The sequence below is a fragment of the Salmo salar genome, chromosome ssa09 (assembly GCF_905237065.1).
Source record: "Salmo salar chromosome ssa09, Ssal_v3.1, whole genome shotgun sequence".
NCBI lineage: Eukaryota > Metazoa > Chordata > Actinopteri > Salmoniformes > Salmonidae > Salmo > Salmo salar.
Window position 1 is genome coordinate 156,142,588 of NC_059450.1, and position 22,639 is coordinate 156,165,226.

The window sequence follows — 22,639 nt, forward strand, 5'->3', positions numbered from 1 at the left end:
ATCACCTTCTCACTGCAGCGTCGGGACAGCTAGTCTATAAATCACCTTCTCACTGCAGCGTCGGGACAGCTAGTCTATAAATCACCTTCTCACTGCAGCGTCGGGACAGCTAGTCTATAAATCACCTTCTCACTGCAGCGTCGGGACAGCTAGTCTATAAATCACCTTCTCACTGCAGCGTCGGGACAGCTAGTCTATAAATCACCTTCTCACTGCAGCGTCGGGACAGCTAGTCTATAAATCACCTTCTCACTGCAGCGTCGGGACAGCTAGTCTATAAATCACCTTCTCACTGCAGCGTCGGGACAGCTAGTCTATAAATCACCTTCTCACTGCAGCGTCGGGACAGCTAGTCTGTAAATCACCTTCTCACTGCAGCGTCGGGACAGCTAGTCTATAAATCACCTTCTCACTGCAGTGTCGGGACAGCTAGTCTATAAATCACCTTCTCACTGCAGCGTCAGGACAGCTAGTCTATAAATCAGCTTCTCACTGCAGCGTCGGGACAGCTAGTCTATAAATCACCTTCTCAGCTGAGTGTCAGGACAGCTAGTCTATAAATCACCTTCTCACTGCAGCGTCAGGACAGCTAGTCTATAAATCACCTTCTCACTGCAGCGTCGGGACAGCTAGTCTATAAATCACCTTCTCACTGCAGCGTCGGGACAGCTAGTCTATAAATCACCTTCTCACTGCAGCGTTGAGACAGCTAGTCTATAAATCACCTTCTCACTGCAGCGTCAGGACAGCTAGTCTATAAATCACCTTCTCACTGCAGCGTCAGGACAGCTAGTCTATAAATCGCCTTCTCACTGCAGTGTCAGGACAGCTAGTCTATAAATCAGAGTTTTTCCCCACAAAAGGGCTTTATTATCGACAGAAATACTCCTCAGTTTCATCAGCTGTCTGGTTGGCTGGTATCAGACGATCCCTCAGGTGAAGAAGCCGGATGTGGAGGTCTTGGCTGGCGTGGTTAAATGTGGTCTGCGGTTGTGAGGCCAGTTGGACGTACTGCCAAATTCTCTAAAACGACGTTGGAGGTGGCTTATGGTAGAGATATGAACATTCAATTATCTGGCAACAGCTCTGGTGGACATTTCTGCCAATTGCACGCTCCCTCAAAACTTGAGACATCTGTGGCATTGTGTTGTGTGACAAAACTGCACATTTTAGAGTGGCCTTTTATTGTCCCCAGCACAAGGTGCACCTGTGTATTGATCATGCTGTTTAATCAGCTTCTTGATACTGTCAGGTGGGTGGATTATCTTGGCAAACGAGAACTGCTCACTAAAGGGGATGTAAACAAATTAGTGCACAACATTTGAGAGAAATAAGCTTTTTCTGTGTATGGAACATTTCTGGGATATTTTATTTCAGCTCATGAAACATGGGACCAACACTTTACAATGTTGCGTTTTATATTTTCGTTCAGTGTAGATTGTAGTTATTCCCAGTTCATGATGTATTTTATATGCTATTGCAGGGAATGTAACTTGCATGGTATGATGATGGAGGCTAGGCCTATTGTAGATATTGCAATATAGCTTACAATGAACAAATTTAAATTATGCATTATTTCACATCAATATTGGACATTATCCCATTTGACGTAAAGCAACCAAGCCCCAACATATATGTTTAAAGGCAGCACCATGTGTAACTAATGGACAGGTTAAGTAGATATTTTACTGTATCTTGAATTGACCAGGGACTGTAACTATGGTAGTCACCTTATCACCTCTCAGACGCGTTTCCATGGGAGCGAACAGGTGCACTGAGACTGGAGTCGCCGACGTCAATAGGTGTAGGCTGTGTATTTGTACATTTGTAAAATAGAACATCGACAACATAATATGATTACAGAACGGATGCTACAGACCAAGAACAGGATATTAGAGATTTTTTTATCGAAACGGGAATGACAGGTTGGTTACCCGGTAACCAAGGAACCGATGTTCGCAAAGCGCCCAGAGTTAATCCCAACGAAGTGGAAACGAGAACCACTCTGTTGAAATGAATCGGTCTACCGGAGAGAACAGCGCGTTAATAATAACGACGTCAATCGAAGTCAGCCTATAATTGGAAATTAAGTTGAAAGCGGTATTAGCGGAAATACTTAATATACCTGCGGCTAAAGACTTCATGGGGTGCTATCGTATTCGCGTGGATGTACATATAATTGGCACTTCCACTTGATGAGAGCGCTCTGAGTCAACACAGACAACAGTAAGTACATATAGTGATTGTAGTGAGTGGGATGTACATTTCTCCGAAATAACAGCTGAAAAGTAGTGTAGTCCCTCCTGTGTAGGGCCTCAGTTGAACAGGACAGATCTGAAGGCTACGTATTCAGAATATCAATTCAAAAGAGCCTTCCTATTAGACTCCAGCTGTATAGTATGATGACAACAAATCATCAAAGACAAAGGGGGGGGGGGATGTGTGTGAATGTTGTAAGTGTTTTTGTGTGTGACAGGTCAACATTCCTCACACTGCCTGATGGAGAAGTACGAAAAGCTGGCCAAGATTGGCGAGGGTTCGTACGGCGTGGTGTTTAAATGCAGACACAGAGAATCCGGACAGATAGTCGCCATCAAGAAGTTTGTTGAATCAGAGGATGACCCAGTCATCAGGAAGATAGCTCTGAGGGAGATACGCATGCTGAAGGTAGGAGAGATAAACACCAGGCTCTTATAACACACACACACACACACACACACACACCACCCTCTCACCACCCACTGTGTTGATCCCTGCAGCAGCTGAAGCATGTGAACTTGGTGAATCTCCTGGAGGTCTTCAGGAGGAAGAGACGTCTCCACCTGGTCTTTGAGTTCTGTGAGCAGACCGTCCTGAACGAGCTGGACCGACACCCCCGTGGGTATGTTAACTCTTATCACCCTGTCATAACTCCCTAACCCTGTGGGTATGTTAACTCTTATCACCCTGTCATAACTCCCTGGCCTTTGTGTTGGTCTAACTCTCTCCCTCTCAGGAGCTCTATGACTGAACGCCAAGATCATCTTTCCTGTGTCATTTAGTGACTCCTGAAGTCATACACTTTGCCTGGTGGTTAGTCTGACCACTAGGCTGGACAGAATGAGGTAGAGGGAGGGAGAGATACGGGGACAGAGAGAATGAGGTAGGGGGAGGGAGAGGTACGGGGACAGAGAGAATGAGGTAGGGGGAGGGAGAGATACAGGGACAGAGAGAAAGAGAGGGGGAGGGAGAGATACGGGGAGAGACAGAATGAGGTAGAGGGAGGGAGAGATATGGGACAGAGAGAAAGAGAAGGGGAAGGGAGAGATAGGGGGACAGACAGAATGAGGTAGAGGGAGGGAGAGATATGGGACAGAGAGAAAGAGAGGGGGAGGGAGAGATAGGGGGACAGACAGAATGAGGTAGGGGGTGGGAGAGATAGGGGGACAGACAGAATGAGGTAGGGGGAGGGAGAGATACGGGCCAGAGAGAAAGAGAGGGGGAGGGAGAGATAGGGGGACAGACAGAATGAGGTAGAGGGAGGGAGAGATAGGGGGACAGACAGAATGAGGTAGGGGGAGGGAGAGATACGGGCCAGAGAGAAAGAGAGGGGGAGGGAGAGATAGGGGGACAGACAGAATGAGGTAGAGGGAGGGAGAGATAGGGGGGACAGATAGAATGAGGTAGGTGTTGGGAGAGATAGGGGGACAGACAGAATGAGGTAGGGGGTGGGAGAGATAGGGGGACAGACAGAATGAGGTAGGGGGAGGGAGAGATACGGGACAGAGAGAAAGAGAGGGGAGGGAGAGATAGGGGGACAGACAGAATGAGGTAGGGGGAGGGAGAGATACGGGACAGAGAGAAAGAGAGGGGAGGGAGAGATAGGGGGACAGACAGAATGAGGTAGGGGAGGGAGAGATAGGGGGACAGACAGAATGAGGTAGGGGGAGGGAGAGATGGGGGACAGAGAGAATGAGGTAGGGGGAGGGAGAGATAGGGGGCAGAGAGAATGAGGTAGGGGGAGGGAGAGATAGGGGGGACAGACAGAATGAGGTAGGGGGAGGGAGCGATACGGGACAGAGAGAAAGAGAAGGGGAGGGAGAGATAGGGGGACAGAGAGAAAGAGAGGGGGAGGGAGAGATACGGGACAGAGAGAATGAGGTAGGGGGAGGGAGAGATACGGGACAGAGAGAAAGAGAGGGAGAGATAGGGGGACAGACAGAATGAGGTAGGGGTAGGGAGAGATAGGGGGGCAGAGAGAATGAGGTAGGGGGAGGGAGAGATAGGGGGACAGACAGAATGAGGTAGGGGGAGGGAGAGATAGGGGGACAGACAGAATGAGGTAGGGGTAGGGAGAGATACGGGACAGAGAGAAGGAGATGGAGAGTTACGGGGACAGAGAGAAAGAGGTAGGGGGAGGGAGAGATAGGGGGACAGACAGAATGAGGTAGGGGTAGGGAGAGATAAGGGGCAGAGAGAATGAGGTAGGGGGAGGGAGAGATAGGGGGACAGACAGAATGAGGTAGGGGTAGGGAGAGATACGGGACAGAGAGAAGGAGAGGGAGAGATAGGGGGACAGAGAGAATGAGGTAGGGGTAGGGAGAGTTACTGGGACAGAGAGAATGAGGTAGGGGGAGGGAGAGATAGGGGGACAGAGAGAATGAGGTAGGGGGAGGGAGAGATAGGGGGACAGAGAGAATGAGGTAGGGGTAGGGAGAGATAGGGGGGCAGAGAGAAAGAGGTAGGGGGAGGGAGAGATAGGGGGACAGACAGAATGAGGTAGGGGTAGGGAGAGATACGGGACAGAGAGAAGGAGAGGGAGAGATAGGGGGACAGAGAGAATGAGGTAGGGGTAGGGAGAGTTACTGGGACAGAGAGAATGAGGTAGGGGGAGGGAGAGATAGGGGGACAGAGAGAATGAGGTAGGGGGAGGGAGAGATAGGGGGACAGAGAGAATGAGGTAGGGGGAGGGAGAGATAGGGGGGCAGAGAGGAGGAACAGCGTCTGAACTACGTGGTGGGAGACCGTTGCTAAGAGACACTAAAGACAGAGAATGTTAGAGGAAATAGTCTTGTGTCAGCATACTTTAATTTAAACATACACACACACACACGCACGCACGCACGCACGACACACACACACACACACACACACACACACACACACACACACACTATTACAGAAGTGAAAAGTAATATACTAGATGTCGATAAAGCTATGAGACAAAATAACTCAAAAAGTTAAACAGATAACCTTTCTAGCACACAGACATTAGAAGTATTTGGTGTTTTATTAGGATCCCCAGTAGCTTGTTGCAAAAGCAGCAGCTACTCTTCCTGGGGTTCCACATCAAAACATGAAACATAATACAGAATGACATAATACAGATACATCAATAGACAAGAACAGAAAGTTGTGTTTGTGGCAGAAGTTGACGGCCTGCGGCGTCTGCTACGGTATACTCTTCAGCTGAACGTCAGCGTTTCATAGAACACACACACCCCTCTTACCCCACACACTCTCCGTTCCCAAGACAAAGGGCAGTGTGTATTATGTAGTGAGAAAGCTTCCTCCCTCGCTGGCCTCGCTACAGGTCCTTTTACCCAGAATGCCACGCAGCAGAAACTCAAGCCGCCCCTGAAAACAAAAGCTGCGGTTGGTAGGGGCGACATGCCCCCAGTTGCCCCGGGTGATAGGGAACTGTTTAAAGCAGCAGTCCATTTGGATGTAAAGAGAAAGGATCTGAGAGCATAACAATATCACGATGATTATATAGGAACATTACAGTAACATAACAATATCACGATGATTATAATGATGATTATAATGATGACTTCACAGTAACATTACATATCACGATGATTATAATGATGACTTCACAGTAACATAACAATATCACGATGATTATAATGATGACTTCACAGTAACATTACATATCACGATGATTATAATGATGACTTCACAGTAACATTACATATCACGATGATTATAATGATGATTATAATGATGACTTCACAGTAACATAACAATATCACGATGATTATAATGATGATTATAATGATGACTTCACAGTAACATTACATATCACGATGATTATAATGATGACTTCACAGTAACATAACAATATCACGATGATTATAATGATGACTTCACAGTAACATTACATATCACGATGATTATAATGATGACTTCACAGCAACATTACATATCACGATGATTATAATGATGACTTCACAGTAACATAACAATATCACGATGATTATAATGATGATTATAATGATGACTTCACAGTAACATTACATATCACGATGATTATAATGATGATTATAATGATGACTTCACAGTAACATTACATATCACGATGATTATAATGATGATTATAATGATGACTTCACAGTAACATTACATATCACGATGATTATAATGATGATTATAATGATGACTTCACAGTAACATTACATATCACGATGATTATAATGATGATTATAATGATGACTTCACAGTAACATTACATATCACGATGATTATAATGATGATTATAATGATGACTTCACAGTAACATTACATATCACGATGATTATAATGATGATTATAATGATGACTTCACAGTAACATTACATATCACGATGATTATAATGATGATTATAATGATGACTTCACAGTAACATTACATATCACGATGATTATAATGATGACTTCAAAGTAGCATTACATATCACGATGATTATACAGTAATATTACATATCATGATGATTACAGTTGAATTCAGAAGTTAACATACACCTTAGCCAAATACATTTAAACTCAGTTTTTCACAATTCCTGACATTTAATCCTAGTAAAAATTCTCTGTCTTAGGTCAGTTAGTATCACCACTTTATTTTAAGAATGTGAAATGTCAGAATAATAGTAGAGAGAATTATTTATTTCAGCTTTTTATTTCTTTCATCACATTCCCAGTGGGTCAGAAGTTTACATGCACTCAATTAGTATTTGGTAGCATTGCCTTTAAATTGTTTAACTTGGGTCAAACATTTTGGGTAGCCTTCCACAAGCTTCCCACAATAAGTTGGGTGAATTTTGGCCCATTCCTCCTGACAGAGCTGGTGTAACTGAGTCAGGTTTGTATGTCTCCTTGCTCACACACTTTCAGTTCTGCTTACAAATGTTCTATGGGATTGAGGTCAGGGCTTTGTGATGGCCACTCCAATACCTTGACTTTGTTGTCCTTAAGCCATTTTGCCACAACTTTGGAAGTATGCTTGGGGTCATTGTCCATTTAGAAGACCCATTTGTGACCAAGCTTTAACTTCCTGACTGATGTCTTGAGATGTTGCTTCAATATATCCACATAATTTTCCATCCTCATGATGCCACATTTTGTGAAGTACACCAGTCCCTCCTGCAGCAAAGCACCCCCACAACATGATGCTGCCACCCCCGTGCTTCACGGTTGGGATGGTGTTCTTCGGCTTGCAAGCGTCCCCCTTTTTCCCTCCACACATAACGATGGTCATTATGGCCAAATAGTTCTATTTTTGTTTCATCAGACCCGAGGACATTTCTCCAAAAAGTACAATCTTTGTCCCCATGTGCAGTTGGAAACCGGCTTCTTCCTTGCTGAGCGGCCTTTCAGGTTATGTCGATATAGGACTCGTTTTACTGTGGATATAGATACTTTTGTACTTGTTTCCTCCAGCATCTTCACAAGGTCCTTTGCTGTTGTTCTGGGATTGATTTGCACTTTTCACTCCAAAGTACGTTCATCTCTATGAGACAGAAAGTGTCTCCTTCCTGAGCGGTATGACGGCTGCGTGGTCCCATGGTGTTTATACTTGCAATTTTTTTTTCTGAGGTCTTGGCTGATTTCTTTTGATTTTCCCATGTTTTCAAGCAAAGAGGCACTGAGTTTGAAGGTAGGCCTTGAAATACATCCACAGGTACACCTCCAATTGACTCAAATGGTGTCAATTAGCCATGACATCATTTTCTGGAATTTTCCAAGCTGTTTAAAGGCACAGTCAACTTAGTGTATGTAAACTTCTGACCCACTGGAATTGTGATACAGTGAATTATAAGTGAAATAATCCGTCTGTAAACAATTGTTGGAAAGATTACTTGTGTCATGCACAAAGTAGATGTCCTAACCGACTTGACAAAACTATAGTTTGTTAACAAGAAATTTGTAGAGTGGTTGAAAAAAAACGAGTTTTAATGACTCCAACCTAAAGTGTATGTAAACTTCCCGACTTCAACTGTATGTGTTTCTGAACTATTGACAACAACTAAGTGCCCCTCTGTAACCTCTGACCTCTGTGTGTTCTATGAAACGTCCTGTTGTGTCCTGGTCCAGGGTCCCTGAGGTCCAGCTGAAGAGTATACTATGGCAGACGCTGCAGGCCGTCAACTTCTGCCACAAACACAACGTTAGTTTCAACTAATTCTTACTTCTAATGTCTGTGTGCTAAAATGGTTATCTTTTAACTTTTGAGTCATTTTGTTTCATAGCTTTATTGACATCTATATTACTTTTCACTTCTGTAATTGTGTGTGTGCGTGTGTGTGTGTGTGTGTCTGTGTCTGTGTGTGTGTGTGTGTGTGTGTGTGTGTGTGTGTGTGTGTGTGTGTGTGTGTGTGTGTGTGTGTGTGTGTGTGTGTGTGTGTGTGTGTGTGTGTGTGTGTGTGTGTGTGTGTTGCAGTGTATTCATCGGGATGTGAAGCCAGAGAACATCCTTCTCACCAAGACAGGAGTCATCAAACTCTGTGACTTTGGATTCGCCAGGATCCTCAGTAGGTCACACACACACACACACACACACACACACACACACACACACACACACACACACACACACACACACACACACACACACACACACACACACACACACACACACACACACACACACACACACACACACACACACACACACACACACACACACACACACACACACCACAGCCCGTGAGTATGTTTGTGTGCATTTAGCGTTCTATGTCTCTCTAGTGACTAATTCAACAAGGAGCCTAAAGATATCAGCTGTTGTTTTGGCCTCCTCACTTCCACAGCAGGAAAGTGTAGGGAGGAGAGAAGAGGAGAAGAACCAGCCAGTCAGCCGGCCAGTCAGCCTGTTAGACAGTCAGCCAATCAGCTAGCCAGTCAGCCAGTTAGGCAGTCAGCCAATCAGCTAGCCAGTCAGCCAGTTAGGCAGTCAGCCATTTAGGCAGTCAGCCAGTCAGCCGGTCAGTCAGCCAGTCAGCTAGCCAGTCAGCCATTTAGGCAGTCAGCCAGTCGGTGTGTCTCTCTCTCTCTGTGTGTAATGTACATGTTATTCAATGTCTCTCTCTCTCTCTCTCTCTCTCTCTCTCTCTCTGTGTAATGTACATGTTATTCAATGCTCTCTCTCTCTCTCTCTCTCTCTCTCTCTCTCTCTCTCTCTCTCTCTCTCTCTCTCTCTCTCTCTCTGTGTAATGTACATGTTATTCAATGTCTCTCTCTCTCTCTCTCTCTCTCTCTCTCTCTCTCTCTGTGTAATGTACATGTTATTCAATGTCTCTCTCTCTCTCTCTCGTCTCTCTCTCTCTCTCTCTCTCTGTGTAATGTACATGTTATTCAATGTCTCTCTCTCTCTCTCTCTCTGTCTCTCTCTCTGTCACGGATTCCCCCGGTACTGCTGCTCATTCTGTTCACCAGTTCCGGAGGTCCACGTCACCGGCCTTCTAGGCTTCACTGAACTGGATTCATTATCATCAACCCCGGACTGTCTTTTCTGATTACACACAACCTGGTTCCCATTTCCCCTGATTAGTATGTTATATATGTGCCCTCTATTCCCCATTGTCCTTGTCGGTTATATCCTCCCCATTGTCCTTGTCGGTTACATCCTCCCCATTGTCCTTGTCGGTTACATCCTCCCCATTGTCCTTGTCGGTTATATCCTCCCCATTGTCCTTGTCGGTTATATCCTCCCCATTGTCCTTGTCGGTTACATCCTCCCCATTGTCCTTGTCGGTTACATCCTCCCCATTGTCCTTGTCGGTTATATCCTCCCCATTGTCCTTGTCGGTTATATCCTCCCCATTGTCCTTGTCGGTTACATCCTCCCCATTGTCCTTGTCGGTTACATCCTCCTCATTGTCCTTGTCGGTTATATCCTCCCCATTGTCCTTGTCGGTTATATCCTCCCCATTGTCCTTGTCGGTTATATCCTCCCCATTGTCCTTGTCGGTTATATCCTCCCCATTGTCCTTGTCGGTTATATCTTCCCCATTGTCCTTGTCGGTTATATCCTCCCCATTGTCCTTGTCGGTTATATCCTCCCCATTGTCCTTGTCGGTTATATCCTCCCCATTGTCCTTGTCGGTTATATCTTCCCCATTGTCCTTGTCGGTTATATCCTCCCCATTGTCCTTGTCGGTTATATCCTCCCCATTGTCCTTGTCGGTTATATCCTCCCCATTGTCCTTGTCGGTTATATCCTCCCCATTGTCCTTGTCGGTTATATCCTCCCCATTGTCCTTGTCGGTTATATCCTCCCCATTGTTCTTGTCGGTTATATCCTCCCCATTGTCCTTGTCGGTTATATCCGTTGGTCGTGTGAGTACCTATGCGTTGTTTCAGCTTCTGTGCTGCGTGTTTTGTGGATTGTGTATTACGGGTCTCGTCCCGTGTCATTCTACGAGGTTTACCCTCGCTCTTTTATTTGGGTACATCCCAGTGTTTTGTATACGTGTTTGTTTTGGGTGTTTTAAAAAACCCATATTATGTATTCCTGCGCCTGTCTCCAAATCCTTTATACTAGCGTGACAGAATAACCAACCAACAAATGGGGACAGCAGGAAAGGCCGAGATGGCCACCATTGTAGGGACAGTACAGCACCAAGAGGACTGTCTCTCCAGACTCGGTATCTCCATAGACAGTGTGCTGGTAACCGTCCTGCACTTGGAACGGAATGCGCAGTCCCTCCAGTTTCCAGCACTGATTCCGGTACATGCTCTCACACCACGACCTACCTCCGTTCCATCGGAGCCGGTCCGTGGGATACCCCGGTCCCTCCCGGAGCACTTCGACGGCACACCAGCAAGATGCAGGGGGTTCCTTCTACAATATGACCTGTACCTCACTCGCTACGCCGAGGCTGTTTCCAGAAGAGACAGGGTTGCCACCGTCTTCATGGCACTGACTGGATGGGCTCTGGACTGGGGTGCCACGGTCTGGGAGATGGGCGGACCCGAGGTTGAGTCCTACGAGCGATTCAACCTCCTCTTACGCTCGGTGTTTGATTATCCTGTGGAGGGCTGAGAGGGGGGTGAGCGCCTACTCCGACTATGCCAGGGAGCTAGGACCACCTCGGAGTTCGCCCTGGAGTTCCCAGACTATCGCGGCTTCCACCGGATGGAACGAGTTGTCTCTGGTCACTGTTTTCCACGGAAGACTGCGGGAGGAGGTACAGCTGGAGTTAGCCTGCCGTGATGACAACCTGTCACTTGACCAGCTCATCAGCATGGCAATCCGGTTGGTCCCGAGGTAAACCTGCGCAGAATCCGGAGCCCATGGCTACACCTGCTCCTTGGCCAGAGCCGATGGAGGTGGGCTCGGCACGTTTGCCCGAAGCAGAGCATAGGAGAAGGAGGAATCTGGGCCTCTGCTTCTATTGTGGAGAAAGGGGTAATTTTTCCCCGACCTGCTCTCTATCCACTAGGAGGCGAGGATGTGACAAGCCAGGGACTTCTCCTGCGCCAACCTAGGTAGGAGGCAAGGTCTCCTCTCCTTGTCTGTCAAATCAACCGGTGTGTTTTCACGTTAAATTCCCTGAGTACCCTAGCCCTTCACTCCCGTTAGCGCTGATTGATTCCAGAGCTGCCGGAGCTGCCGGGAATCTCTTAGATAGCGCACTGGCCACTGCATTTTGCATCCCTTTGGTTCCCCTACAGTCACCCATTCCGGTTCGAGCCCTGGATAATCGTCCAATAGGGACAGGCCTCGTACATCACTTTACTGTTCCTGTTTCTTTGCTGACCCAGGACACTCATTCAGAACAGATCACCTTCTTGATTATAGACACCCCCACGCACCCCATTGTTTTAGGTCTCCCCTGGTTGAGTTTGCATAACCCGGTTATTTCCTGGTCCGAGAGGAGACTGCTGAGTTGGTCGCAGGAGTGTCAGGGGAGGTGTCTCACAGTGTCTGTCAATACCACTACAGTGGAAAGTCCGGACTGTGCTCCTCCCATCGCCCCTGGGACTGTACCATCGACCTTTTGTCTGACGCAGCCCTCCCGAGAGGACATGTCTATCCCCTCGCCTATGTGGAGACCGAGGTAATGGAGACCTATGTATAGGAGAGTCTCCAGCAGAGTTTTATCCATCCCTCTAAGTCACCTCCTCAAGCTTATTTTTTGTTAAGAAGAAAGATGGGGGACTGCGCCTCTGCATTGATTATCGAACACTGAACAAGGCCACTGTCAAGTTCAGCTATCCTTTACTCCTCATCCCAACCATCATCGAACAAATGCACAGGGCGCCGTACTTCACAAAGCTGGACTTGAGCAGCGCCTACAATCTGGTGCTCATTCGTGCAGGCGATGAATGGAAGACGGCTTTTTCCACGACCACGGGTCATTACGAGTATCTTGTAATGCCCTTTGGCCTGTCTAATGCTCCTTCAGTCTTCCAGGCCTTCATCGACGAAGTGTTTCGGGACATGCTGGGACAGGGCGTAGTGGTCTATATAGACTACATTATGGTCTATTCTGCTGACCGTGTCCAGCCAGTCTCGTTAGTCAGGTCTGTACTGAGACTGTTGGAGCATGAACTATATGTTAAACAGGAGAAATGTTTGTTTTTCCAGCGGTCCGTGTCCTTCTCGGGCTATCTCATCTCCACAAAGGGAGTGGAGACGGAGAAGCAACGCATCAGCGCAGTCAGGTCATGGCCCATCCCCAAGTCCGTGAAAGCAGTCCAGCAATTCCTGGAGTTCGCCAACTAATTTCGGAGGTTCATCCGGAGCTTCAGCACGGTGGTCGCGCCTCTTACCTTCCTGCTGAGAGGAGGTCCCCAGCGGCTTCGTTGGACGGCGAAGGCGGTGAGGGCGTTTGAGACGCTGGAGGCACGTTTCACCACTGCCCCCATGTTGGCATATCCCGACCCCTCACTCTCCTTCATCGTCGAAGTGGACGCCTCCGAAGTAGGAGTCGGTGCATTGTTATCCCAGCACACCGGAACCCCTCCAAAGCTGCGGCCTTGCGCTTTCTACTCCAATCTAGTGAGCCCCGCCCAGAGGAACTACGACGTAGGGGACCGGGAACTCTTGGCAGTCAAGAAGACTCTGAAGGCGTGGAGGCACTGGCTTGAGGGGTCCAAACACCCTTTCCTGGTGTGGACGGACCACCGCAACCTGGAGTACATCAAGGCAGCGAAGAGACTAAACCTGAGACAGGCCAGGTGGGCTCTATTCTTTGCCAGGTTCGAATTCACGGTTTCCAATAAGCCAGTCTCGAAGAATGTGAAGGCGGACGCCCTGTCTCGCCTCTATGATGGAGAGGAGAGGCAGGGAGAGGAGACCTCCCTCATGATTACTACATTAACCCGAACTTTCATGTGTCTCTTCTCAGGCCAGTGGTGCCTGGTCCCCTCGCTGAGGCTGGACCCAGTGATGCCCTGCCTCCACCTCTGTATATCGAGGGAGGTCCGGTGTACTCGGTCCGTGAGGTCCTAGATTCGAGGCGTCGGGGGGGGGCGTGGCGTGTCTCCAGCACCTACGACTGGGAGGGGTACGGCCCAGAAGAGCGGTACTGGGTTCCTGGACGTTTCGCTGCCCGGACTGACCAGCACCGCGCCCCTGTGGTCGTCCCCGAGGCCGGTGTCATCCCGCTGGAGGGGGGGGTACTGTCACGGATCCCCCCGGTACTGCTGCTCATTCTGTTCACCAGTTCCGGAGGTCCACGTCACCGGCCTTCTAGGCTTCACTGAACTGGATTCATTATCATCAACCCCGGACTGTCTTTTCTGATTACACACAACCTGGTTCCCTATTATGTATTCCTGCGCCTGTCTCCAAATCCTTTATACCAGCGTGACAATCTCTCTGTGTAATGTACATGTTATTCAATGTCTCTCTCTCTCTCTGTGTGTAATGTACATGTTATTCAATGTCTCTCTCTCTCTCTGTGTGTAATGTACATGTTATTCAATGTCTCTCTCTCTCTCTCTCTGTGTAATTTACAAGTTATTCAATGTGTCTCTCTTTCTCTCGCTCTCTCAGTGTAATGTACATGTTATTCAATGTCTCTCTCCTCTCTCTCTCTCTCTCTCTCTCTCTCTCTCTCTCTCTCTCTCTCTCTCTCTCTCTCTCTCTCTCTGTAATTTACATGTTATTCAATGTCTGTGTCTGTGTTCAGCGGGGCCAGGTGATGACTATACAGACTATGTGGCTACTCGGTGGTACCGGGCTCCAGAGCTCCTGGTGGGTGATACTCAGTACGGAGCCCCGGTGGACCTCTGGGCGCTGGGCTGTGTATTCGCTGAGCTGCTCCATGGAAACCCTCTCTGGCCTGGACGCTCCGACGTCGACCAGCTCTACCTCATCAGACGCACTCTAGGTACACAGTGAGAAGGAGAGCAATGCATTGGGTAATTTTGAAAACAACAGCTGTTTGTTGTTTTGCTTTATTCTGTCTGCTACCTGCCATAACTTCCGTTCTGACCACATCAGGTGACCTGATCCCTCGTCACCAGCAGGTGTTCCGGTCCAACGTGTTCTTCAGCGGAGTCAGCATCCCCGAGCCTGACACCACGGTACCTGACTATTTATATACAGTACCAGTCAACATTTTGGACTCACCTATTCATTCAAGGGTTTTTCTTAATTTTTTTACTATTTTCTACATTGTAGAGTAATAGTGAAGACGTCAAAACTTTGAAATAACAAATATGGAATCATGTAGTAACCAAAAAAAAAAAGTGTTAAACAAATCAAAATATATTTTATATTTGAGATTCTTCAAAGTAGCCACCCTTTTGCCTTGATGACAGCTTTGCACACTCTTGGCATTCTCTCAACCAGCTTTATGAGGTACCTGGATACCTGGAATGCATTTCAATTAACAGATGTGCCTTGTTAAAAGTACATTTGTCTAATTCCTTTCCTTATTAATGCGTTTGAGACAGTCAGTTGTGTTGTGACAAGGTAGGGGTGGTTTACAGAAGATAGCCCTATTTGGTAAAAGACCAAGTCCATGCTATGGCAAGAACAGCTCAAATAAGCAAAGAGAAACGACAGTCCATCATTACTTTAAGACATGAAGGTCAGTCAATCTGGAAAATGTCAAGAACTTTGAAAGTTTCTTTAAGTGCAGTCACAAAAACCATCAAGCGCTATGATGAAATTGTCTCTCATGAGGACCGCCACAGGAAAGGAAGACCCAGAGTTATCTCTGCTGCAGAGGATAAGTTCATTAGAGTTACCAGCCTCAGAAATTGCAGCCCAAATAAATGCTTCATAGAGTTCAAGTAACAGACACATCTCAACATCAACTGTTCAGAGGAGACTGCGTGAATCAGGCCTTCATGGTCGAATTGCTGCAAAGAAACCACTACTAAAGGACACCAATAAGAAGAGACTTGCTTGGGCCAAGAAACACGGCAATGGACATTATAGCGATGGAAATCTGTCCTTTGGTCTGATGAGTCCAAATTTTTGATTTTTGGTTTCAACCACCATGTTTTGTGAGACGTAGAGTAGGTAAACAGATGATTGCCACGTGTGTGGTTTCCACCGTGAAGCATGGAGGAGGAGTTGTGATGGTGTGGGGGTGCTTTAATAGTGATGCTGTCAGTGTTTTATTTAGAATTCAAGGCACACAACCAACATGGCTACTACAGCATTCTGCAGCGATATACCATCCCATCTGGTTTGTGATTAGTGGGACTATCATTTCTTTTTCAAAAGGACAATGACCCAACATACCTCCAGGCTGTGTAAGGGTTATTTGACCAAGAAAGAGAGTGATGGAGTGCTGCATCAGATGACCTGGCCTCCAGTCACCTGACCTCAATGCAATTGAGATGTTTTGGGATGAGTCGGACCGCAGAGTGAAGGAAAAGCAGCCAACAAGTGCTCAGCATATGTGGGAACTCCTTCAAGACGGTTGGAAAAGCATTCCAGGTGAAGCTGGTTGAGAGAATGCCAACACTTTGGAAAGCTCTCATCAAGGCAAAGGGTGGCTACTTTGAAGAATCTCAAATATCAAATATGTTTAGATTTTTTTAACACTTTTTTGGTTACTACTTGATTCTATATGTATAATTTCATAGTTTTGATGTCTTCGCTATTATTCTATAGTGTAGAAAATAGTACAAATAAAGAAATCCCTTGAATGAGTAGGTGTGTCCCAACTTTTGACTGGTACTGTGTACTATAACTAACTATATTACTATATCCCCCGGCCTAGCCAGACTCTATGGTACCTAACTATATATACTATACTATACTATACTATACTATACTATACTATACTATACTATACTATACTATAACTAACTATATTACTATATCCCCTGACCTAGCCAGACACTCTGGTACCTAACTATATATACTATACTGTACTGTACTGTGCGTACTATACTATACTATACTATACTATACTATACTATACTATAGCTAACTATATTACTATATCCCCTGGTCTAGCCAGACACTACGCTACCTAACTATATATACTATACTATACTATACTATATTACTATATCCCATGGCCTAGCCAGACACTATGGTACCTAACTATATATACTATACTATACTATACTATACTATACTATACTATACTATACTATAACTATACTATATTACTATATCCCCTGACCTAGCCAGACACTATGGTACCTAACTATATATACTGTACTATACTATACTATACTATACTATACTATACTATACTATACTATACTATAATACTATATCCCCTGGCCTAGCCAGACACTATGGTATCTAACTATATATACTATACTATACTATACTATAATACTATATCCCCTGGCCTAACCAGACACTATGGTACCTAACTATATATACTATACTATACTATACTATACTATACTATACTATAACTAACTATATTACTATATCCCATGGCCTAGCCAGACACTATGGTACCTAACTATATATACTATACTATACTATACTATACTATACTATAATACTATATCCCCTGGCCTAACCCGACACTATGGTACCTAACTATATATACTATACTATACTATAATACTATATCCCCTGGCCTAGCCAGACACTATGGCACCTAACTATATATACTATACTATACTATACTATACTATACAATACTATACTATAATACTATATCCCCTGGCCTAGCCAGACACTATGGTACCTAACTATATATACTATACTATACTATACTATACTATAATACTATATCCCCTGGCCTAGCCAGACACTATGGTACCTAACTATATATACTATACTATACTATACTATACTATACTATACTATACTATAATACTATATCCCCTGGCCTAACCAGACACTTCGATACCTAACTATATATACTGTACTATACTATACTATACTATACTATAAATACTATGCTATAACTAACTATATTACTATATCCCCTGGCCTGGCCAGACACTTCGGTACGGTTCTAATTTTATATCAAGTCTATTAATAACATCATATCACTGTCTATTGACAGTATAGTATTTTGTTTGAATATTCTCTGTTCTCTCTGTAGGAGCCCCTGGAGAAACGCTTCCATGGTGTGTCCTCTCATGCTCTCACTGTCATGAAGGTTTGTGCTTTATACCTACCGTTAGTAATATCTGCTGATTGACTGACTGACTGACTGACTAACTGACTGACTGACTGACTGACTGTGTAAAGAAAAATGGCGCTGGAGGAAATGGCTGCCGTTGTACTGGCTCCTAACCAACTGTGCTGTTTTTTTTTCTCGCATTGTTTGTAACTTATTTTGTACATAATGTTGTTGCTACCATCACTTATAACCGAAAAGAGATTCTGTATATCAGAACAGCGATTACTCACCTCAACTGGACAAAGACATACGATATTACAGTTTTTAATGAGTCCGACGCTAAAGGATATACTCCTTCTCCGAGACCAGGCCCCAAATCCCCGTCACTCAGGTGTAGAAAAGATGGAAATACAGGGGGCGGAGATCGGGGTGCCTTGTGAGAATTTGTCGGCGAGTGGATAACCCACCTCTACCATTTGTTCTATTAGCCAACGTGCAATCACTGGAGAATAAACTGGATGATCTCCACTCGAGACTATCCTACCAACGGACATTTAAAAACTGTAATATCGTATGTTTTGCTGAATCTTGGCTGAATGACAACACAAATAATGTTCAGTTGGCTGGGTTTTCCTTGCATCGGCAGGAAAAAACAGCTACGTCTTTTAAGACGAGGGGTGGTAGTGTGTGTCTATTTGTCAATAACAGCTGGTGCGTGATGTCTAATATTAAGGAAGTCTCGAGGTATTGCTCACCTGAGGTAGAGTACCTCATGATAAACTGCAGACCACCCTATCTACCAAGAGAGTTTTAATCTATATTTTTCATAGGCATGTATTTACCACCACTAACCGATGCTGGCACTAAGACCGCACTCAACGAACTGTATAAGGCCGTAAGTAAACAAGAAAGCTCATCACTAAGCTAAGGACCCTTGGACTAAACACCTCCCTTTGCAACTTGATCCTGGACTTCCTGACGGGCCACCCCTTGGTGGCAAGGGTAGGCAACAACACATCTGCCATGCTGATCTTCAACACTGGGGCCCCTCGGGGGTGCGTGCTCAGTCCACTCCTGTACTCCATGTTCGCTAAGTCTACGTGGCCAAGCACGACTCCAACACCATCATTAAGTTTGCTGATGGCACAACAGTGGTAGGCCTGATCACCAACAACGATGAGACAGCCTATAGGGAGGAGGTCAGAGACCTGGCAGTGTGGTGCCAAGACAGCAACCTCTCCCTCAATGTGAGCAAGACAAAGGAGCTGATCGTGGACTACAAGAAAAGGAGGGCCGAACAGGCCCCCATTCTCATCGACAGGGCTGTAGTAGAGCGGGTCTGGAGTTTCAGGTTCCTTGGTGTCCACATCACCAACAAACTATCATGGTCCAAATACACCGAGACGGTCGTGAAGAGGGCAGGACAAAGCCTTTTCCCCCTCAGGAGACTGAAAAGATTTTGCATGGGTCCCCAAGATCCTCAATAAGTTCTACAGCTGTACCATCGAGAGCATCCTGACTGGTTGCATCACTGCCTGGTATGGCAACTGCTCTGCGTTTTCAGAGGAAGCCCCCCCCCCCCACACTGCTACTCGCTGTTTATTATCTATGCGTAGTCACTTTATCCCTACCTACGGTACCAGTCAAAAGTTTGGACACACCTACTCATTCAAGGGTTTTTATTTATTTTTACTAGTTTCTTCATTGCAGAATAATAGTGACGACATCAAAACTATGAAGTAACACATATGGAATCATGTGGTAACCCACATTTTATTAAACAAATCAAAATATGTTTTATATTTGAGTTTCTTTAAAGTAGCCACCGTTTGCCTTGATGACAGCTTTGCACACTCTTGGCATTCTCTCAACCAGCTTCATGAGGTAGTCACCTGGAATGCATTTCAATTAACAGGTGTGCCTTGTTAAAAGTTAATTTGGTTAATTTCTTTCCTTCTTAATGCGTTTGAGCCAATCAGTTGTGACAAAGTAGGGGTGGTATACCGAAGATAGCTCTATTTGGTAAAACACCAAGTACATATTATGAGCAACAGCTCAAGAGAAATGACAGTCCATCATTACTTTAGGACATGATGGTCAGTCAATCTGGAAAATTTAAAGAACTTTTAAGTTTCTTTAAGTGCAGTCGCAAAAACCATCAAGCGCTATGATGACTGTCTGTCATGAGGACCGCCACAGGAAAGGAAGACCCAGGGTTACCTCTGCTGCAGAGGATAAGTTCATTTGAGTTACCAGCCTCAGAAATTGCAGCCCAAATAAATGCTTTACAGAGTTCAAATAACAGACACTTGGTCTGATGAGTCCAAATGTGAGATTTTTGGTTCCAACCGCTGTATCTTTCTGAGACGCAGTCGGTGAACGGATGGTCTTCGCATGCATGGTTCCCACCGTGAAGCATGGAGGAGGAGGTGTGATGGTGTGTGGGTGCTTTGCTGGTGACACTGTCAGTGATTTATTTAGAACTAAATCAAGGCACACTTAACCAGCATGGCTACCACAGCATTCTGCAGCGATACGTCGTCCCATCTGGTTTGTGCTTAGTGGGACTATGATTTGTTTTTCAAAAGGACAATGACCCAACACACCTCCAGGCTGTGTAATGGCTATTTGACCTAGAAGGAGAGTGATGGTGTGCCAGATCATCTGATGACCTGGCCTCCACAATCACCTGACCTCAACCCAATTGAGATGGTTTAGGTTGAGTTGGACGGCAGAGTGAAGGAAAAGCAGCCAACAAGTGCTCAGCATATGTGGGAACTCCGTTAAAACTGTTTTAAAAGCATTCCCGGTGAAGCTGGTTGAGAGAATGCCAAGAGTGTGTAAAACTGACATCAATTCTATACATGTGCAAATTAACCTCGACTAACCTGTACCCCCGCACATTGACTCAGTACTGGTACCCCCTGTATATAACCTCTGTATTGTTTTATTGTGTAACTTTTTATTTTAAAAAATTCCTTTCTTTTATTTAGTAAATATTTTCTTAACTCTATATCTTGAACTGCATTGTTGGTTAAGGGCTTGTAAGTAAGCATTTCACGGTAAGAACTACACCTGTTGTATGTGACAAATACATTTGATTTGATTTGACCTGATTGATTGATTGACTGATTGACTGATTGGCTGATTGATTAACTGATGGATGTATGGTTGTATTGATTAGTCGTGCCTGGTGATGGACCCGTTGTTGCGTCTGTCCTGTGAGGAGCTGTTGGAGCTGCCATACTTTCTGGAAGAGGGCGGAGCCAGCTGGGGCCGCGAGGGGGATTGTCCCGGGAGACGCCATGACAACAAAAACTCCAGACGACGACAGGTCGGGGTAAGAGACAGACAGGCTGGGGTGAGAGACAGACAGGCTGGGGTGAGAGAGACAGGCTGGGGTGAGAGACAGACAGGCTGGGGTGAGAGAGACAGGCTGGGGTGAGAGACAACAAATCTCTCTGCCACATGAAAAAATCTGTAACAATTTCAGGAAATGAGCTTGAAAACTGCACACAAATAAAATAGCTGAGGCTTTTAACATTTTCCTTCCCAGGGCCCAAGACTTGGTTCGTACAGCCGTGCACTGACAAAGTCATAGTAAAACTCCTTGTATGCTATTTTTCTGATTATGAGGGGGTCCCTGACTAATGTGCTATCACAAAAGGGGCCCCCAGCCCCAACAAGTTTGAGAACCCCTGAATCCCAAAACTGTATTTTTCAGTCAATGCAAGACAATGTTCTCTGCCTCGTCATCTCTCAAACCCCAGTACCTACTAACGTTGTCTGTCTGTCTGTCTGTCTGTCTGTCTGTCTGTCTGTCTGTCTGTCTGTCTGTCTGTCTGTCTGTCTGTCTGTCTGTCTGTCTGTCTGTCTGTCTGTCTGTCTGTCTGTCTGTCTGTCTGTCTGTCTGTCCTTCCAGCCACAGTACCTTCCTCAGCTCCACAGCAACAACATCTCTCCTGCTCCAGAGACCAAGAAACAGAACAAACACAGATACACCGACCATCACCTGCCCAACATCTAGAGAGGAGAATCAGCTGTCCAACATCTAGAGAGGAGAATCAGCTGTCCAACATCTAGAGAGGAGAAACACCTGTCCAACATCTAGAGAGGAGACACACCTGTCCAACATCTAGAGAGGAGAAACACCTGTCCAACATCTAGAGAGGAGAAACACCTGTCCAACATCTAGAGAGAGGAGAATCACCTGTCCAACATCTAGAGAGGAGAATCAGCTGTCCAACATCTAGAGAGGAGAATCACCTTTCCAACATCTAGAGAGGAGAAACACCTGTCCAACATCTAGAGAGGAGAATCAGCTGTCCAACATCTAGAGAGGAGAATCACCTGTCCAACATCTAGAGAGGAGAAACACCTGTCCAACATCTAGAGAGGAGAAACACCTGTCCAACATCTAGAGAGGAGAAACACCTGTCCAACATCTAGAGAGGAGAAACACCTGTCCAACATCTAGAGAGGAGAATTACCTGTCCAACATCTAGAGAGGAAAATCACCTGTCCAACATTTAGAGAGGAGAATCAGCTGTCCAACATCTAGAGAGGAGAATCACCTGTCCAACATCTAGAGAGGAGAAACACCTGTCCAACATCTAGAGAGGAGAAACACCTGTCCAACATCTAGAGAGGAGATTCACTGTCCAACATCTAGAGAGGAGAAACACCTGTCCAACATCTAGAGAGAGGAGAATCACCTGTCCAACATCTAGAGAGGAAAATCACCTGTCCAACATTTAGAGAGGAGAATCACCTGTCCAACATCTAGAGAGGAGAAACACCTGTCCAACATCTAGAGAGGAGAAACACCTGTCCAACATCTAGAGAGGAGATTCACTGTCCAACATCTAGAGAGGAGAAACACCTGTCCA

At 45.7% G+C, this 22,639-nt stretch overlaps 1 protein-coding gene across 2 annotated transcripts; it reads left to right on the plus strand.

Moving 5' to 3' along the window:
• Positions 1 to 1,345: 1,345 nt before the first annotated feature.
• Positions 1,346 to 21,949, plus strand: LOC106613336 (cyclin-dependent kinase-like 1). 2 transcript variants are annotated; one of them, XM_045724883.1, is made up of 10 exons: positions 1,346 to 2,226; positions 2,477 to 2,667; positions 2,760 to 2,881; positions 8,332 to 8,404; positions 8,678 to 8,768; positions 14,379 to 14,579; positions 14,693 to 14,775; positions 17,730 to 17,786; positions 20,935 to 21,090; positions 21,673 to 21,949. In XM_045724883.1, the coding sequence occupies exons 2-10, from the start codon at positions 2,500 to 2,502 to the stop codon at positions 21,775 to 21,777; spliced, it is 1,056 nt and encodes a 351-aa protein (XP_045580839.1). In that variant the 5' UTR covers positions 1,346 to 2,226; positions 2,477 to 2,499; the 3' UTR covers positions 21,778 to 21,949. The 2 variants fall into 2 exon arrangements, with proteins under 2 accessions (XP_045580839.1, XP_045580838.1); XM_045724882.1 differs by having other exon boundaries at positions 1,346 to 2,667.
• Positions 21,950 to 22,639: the final 690 nt, after the last annotated feature.